The sequence below is a fragment of the Colobus angolensis genome, unplaced genomic scaffold (genome assembly GCF_000951035.1).
Source record: "Colobus angolensis palliatus isolate OR3802 unplaced genomic scaffold, Cang.pa_1.0 Scaffold12, whole genome shotgun sequence".
NCBI classification, from domain to species: Eukaryota; Metazoa; Chordata; class Mammalia; order Primates; family Cercopithecidae; genus Colobus; species Colobus angolensis.
The window spans coordinates 7,598,499-7,602,910 of NW_012113141.1; the positions used below are offsets into that span (position 1 = coordinate 7,598,499).

Genomic DNA, 4,412 nt, shown 5'->3' on the forward strand with positions numbered 1-4,412 from the left:
GCTCACTGCAACCTCCGCCTCCCGGGTTCAAGTGATTCCCCTGCCTCAGCCTCCCAGGTAGCTAGGACTATAGGTGTGTGCCACCAGGCCCAGCTAATTCTTGTATTTTTAGTAGAGATGGGGTTTCACCGTATTGGCCAGGCTGGTCTCGAACTCCTGACCTTGTGGTCCTCCCCCTCAGCCTCCCAAAGTGCTGGGATTACAGGCATGAGCCACCGCACGTGGCTTTAACTTGAAAATTTTAATGTTACAAATCAAAGGTAGGTGTTACCAAAGTATGTTCAGCATGAGCAAAAGTGCATTTGATTGTTCAGAGGGCCAAGTTCATGTTAGTTTTGGGATCATGCCTCCAGAGATGTAAGTTTAACTATTATGATAATAACAAAGTAATAATTATGCCATGTGCCAAGGATTCTATTAGACTCTTTACTATAGTTCATTAAATTTTAATCTTCACAGTGCCCTGAACAGCATGTAATGGGTAAACCGAGGGACAGACAGATTAAGAAGCAGTTTAAAGGCCCGATGTGGTGGCTCATGCCTGTATTCCCAGCATTTTGTGAGGCCGAGGTGGGCGGATCACTTGAGGTCAGGAGTTCAAGCCCAACCTGGCCAACACCGTGAAACCTTGTCTCTACTAAAAACACGAAAAAAAAAAATTAGCTAGGCATATGGTGCGTGCCTTGAGTCCCAGCTACTTGGGAGGCTAAGGTAGGAGAAATGCTTGAACCCCGGGGATGGGGTGGGGGGATGGGGGTGGATGTTGTAGTGAGCCAAGATCATGGTACTGCATTCCAGCCTGGGTGATAGAGTGAGACTCCATCTCAAAAACAAAACAAAAACAAACAAACAAAAAAAACAGCTTAAAGTCATGCAGGTAATAGGAAGTCAAGCAGAAGTTGCAAACCAGGTATCTCTTGCTACCTTTACAGCCTTGCTACTCAGCCTGGCCCACAGACCAGAAGCAGTTGGTGAGACCTGGGAACATAAAGAAATGCAAAGTTTTGGTTACTGATACCTGCAGTGCCAAACCTGCATTTTAACAAGATCCATGAGATTTGTATGCATGTTAAAGTTTGAAAAGCACTGATGGTTTGAAATGTGGATTATCTATCAACATTTTCCACAAGAGAAGGTGGGTAACTCTAGTCAGTGTCTCCACCACTTTGAATTGCTAATCCAGCTGCTGCTTTGCTTCAGATCCTGTTTAATCCAGAGGAACAGCTGACTAATTTTGCTTGTGGATCAAAGTCTTAACCACACCAAGTATAGCTCAGTGTTTTAACAGCTTTTACTCATGGACTGAACACATCAGTTTTATAGACCATGGCTTCATTCTGGATAGGCATTTCCCAAATTAAAGAGAACAATGCTAAAAATAGCATTTTCTAAGGAAACTTGAAATCTTCTGGAATATTTGATGTGTTTTATGGCTAGCAAGGAAACAGATTTGTATAAACTGGCTTCCTTACTAATTTGATTTTGTGAACTTAATTATTCTATCACAGGGACAGTGATAGGCAAGGCTAACTTAGACTGTAGAGCAGCACTGTTCTGTATAAATACAATGCAAGATTCCTGTAATTTTAAATTTTCTAGCAGCCATATTAAAAAAGATAAAACGAGGCCAGGAGTGTTGACTCACACCTGGAAGGCTAAGGTGGGCACATCACTTGAGGCTAAGAGTTTGAGACCAGCCTGGCCAACAAGGTGAAACTCCGTCTCTACCAAAAATACAAAAAAATTTAGCCAGGCATGGTGGCGCATGCCTGTAGTCCCAGCTACTCAGGAGCCTGAGGCACGAGAATTACTTGAATCCAGGAGGCGGAGGTTGGAGATCATGCCACTGCACTCCAAGACTCCATCTCAAAAAAAAAAAAAAAGTGAGATGTAGTCCAACCAAAACAATACAATTGTGTTTAATGGAAAAATATATTGTTTCAGTTATAAAATTTAAATGAATTAAAATTAAATAAATTAAAAATCAAGTTCTTCAGTCCCATCAGCCAATTTCAATATCTGATGGTATTGGGTTGCTTCTGATGTAACGGATTTCAGACATATGAAATTGATCACCATCCTAGATGGTAAGTGAATGCCACTGGATATTGTAGTCTATTAATAACATTGTAAAACCGGGCCCAGTCATTCACACCTATATTCCCAGTGCTTTGGGAGGCCAAGGTGGGAGGTTGCTTGAGGCTAGGAGTTCAAGACCAGCCTGGGCAATGTAGTGAGACCCTGTCTCTAAAAAATAAAAAAAGAAAAAAAAAATTACTGCACAGAGAATAAAGCAATAAAGAAAAGCAATTTAGATCATAAAGCATTTACTGATTTCCCCTTTTCATAGTTGGAGTTAATTTTCCTTTTATTGGTTCATAGTTTCTTAACCCTTCAACTGCATTAAACCTGTAAGATTAGAGTCAGGAGTTAGGGAGCCATCCACTTTTCCCCCCTATGGTCTTAGATTCTTTTTTTATAGCCCGCATGCTTCTCTGAAAAGTGAGGTAATTAAGTGTGTCAAATAGGATAGTCTTGAGTGGGGCCCAGAGGCTGTAAAATTTTATGTCTGTACCTGATTCACCTGGCAACTTGCTAAAAATACCGATGTCCAGGCCTTACCTTTCTAGATTCTGATAAAGTGACACTTTCCATATTAAATAAACTGCTCTAAGTGTTTCTGAAGTTCAGGAACGTTTGGGACCATCAGATCCAGCAACTGACTCTGAAAGGCTGCGGACTGGAATTAGCACGTCGTGCTGCTGTTGCCAGGCGTTTTATTTTTTCCTAGGCTGAGGCTTCCCAGGCTGTTGCTTTCCCCTCCCCCCCCACCTTTGCAGATGGATTTTGCTGGCTGTTAAATCCCATTCCCGAAGACCTGCCCTGACAGCGCCTCTTTCATAAGTGCTGTTAAAGGGACCTGAGCTTGCCGAGGTAGACCGTGGCCATGTGACTGCTAAACCGGTTGCCAGAGGCGCGGCCATTTTTGGGGCGGGCACCCAATCTCTCGCCTTGTAAACTGCGGGGTGACGGGGACGCTGTTACCAGGACTCAAGATGGCCACCGCGCCCGCTAGTCAGCTCGGTAGCCCGCGCGCCAGCGAGCTGGCACGAGACACGCGGTGGCCCGCGGCGTCTGGGGACGATCTCCAGCCCTTCTCCCGGGGCGGAGCGCCCGCCCTCCCTCCAATCAGCACGCGGGGCCGGCTTGCCAGGGGCCGCCCGCGCGCGGGGTGTGTGAGGACGCGCTCCCAGTCGCTGAGTGCCTGAGCCGGGAAGCAGTTGCTGTGGTACCTGCTGCTGCCTGAGCGGACGTAGAGCATCGGACGCGGGCGCCGTGGCGTGGGGCAGGAGGGCGAAGCCATGACATCCGTCAGGTAACGAGCGGGCGGCTGCCTCGACTGCTCCGGGCTGGGCGTTAGCCTCCTGAGCGCTTGAGCACTGTCGCCCATTCTCGCGGGTGGTCTAGAGCCTGCCTCCGCCGCTGGACCCCCTGGTGTTGGGGGTTCCCTCCGCACTTTTCATTTGGGCATTTCTGCTTTCCTCAGAAGTTTTCGGGTCTGTGGCACATTGGGGAGTCCTGTGTGTCACTGCTTGGTTGAGGTGACCCTCGCCCAGATTCCAGGGTTGCGAGCGTTCTTGGGTGTGTAGTGGATTTCCCATGAAAAATGTGCCCCACCCGCGCCCCCGGGGGCGGCCCAGGGCCCGAGGGAGCGTGGCGTGCACAGTGTGTGTCATGTCTGCGTGTCATGCCCTCTGACAGAACTTCATTGTTAGCCGGGAGCAGACCTGCAAAGTTGGCCCTTCTCTGATGCAGGTATATTGCCCTCAAGTTGTGAAATTGTGTGTCTCTAAAATGTTTGCTCATGACTGGAATTAGGACCCTGGTTCCCGAAGGTACCATCTTGTTTCGTTACTCCTTTTATCTGAGAGTCACAAGTAAAATGAGTTGGGAGATACTGGGCATGTAGCGAAAGCCGTGAAACTGGAGACTTTCCCCCAATTGCCCTTCCAGTTTGGAAGGTTCTTTTTTTGTTAATGGGGACAGGATAATGGGCTTGTCCGCTTTCTCCCAGTAGCCTTGACTGTTTAATTTACGCTAGTTCAACTATTTATAAAAAGAGATAAATTGCCTTATGTACCCAGTGTTCTGACTGGCCTTTTTAAAAGCAGAACTTGGGCTTTATTGTCCCAGAGAAAGGGAGGCCCCAGCACAAAAATGTGAAGAGAAACAAAATAAGCTCATTTTTGGTCTATGAGCTTTTCAGGCTCCACCCGTCCTGGTGATTTAAGGGCTTCTCAATGGCAATTTTTACTACATTGTGTTTAAGAGATAGCTTGGGAACCTAACCCTCAGTAGGATCAGTAAGATCTAACTGTGCTACACTCGGACACAGTCTGTCTCTTAAATTG

At 46.8% G+C, this 4,412-nt stretch overlaps 1 protein-coding gene across 4 annotated transcripts in view; it reads left to right on the forward strand.

The window, feature by feature from the left end:
* The window catches only part of ADK (adenosine kinase), a 620,365-nt gene that overhangs the window by 22,330 nt on the left and 593,623 nt on the right, over positions 1–4,412 (forward strand). For 2 of the 4 annotated variants that reach the window (XM_011928455.1, XM_011928464.1), the window contains exon 1: positions 2,978–3,376. The exons of the other annotated variants lie outside the window; for them this stretch is intronic. In XM_011928455.1, the coding sequence (XP_011783845.1) occupies positions 3,363–3,376 (14 nt within the window). In that variant the 5' untranslated portion in view covers positions 2,978–3,362. Of the gene's footprint in view, positions 1–2,977; positions 3,377–4,412 lie in introns of those variants that run through there. 4 annotated transcript variants of the gene reach the window in all.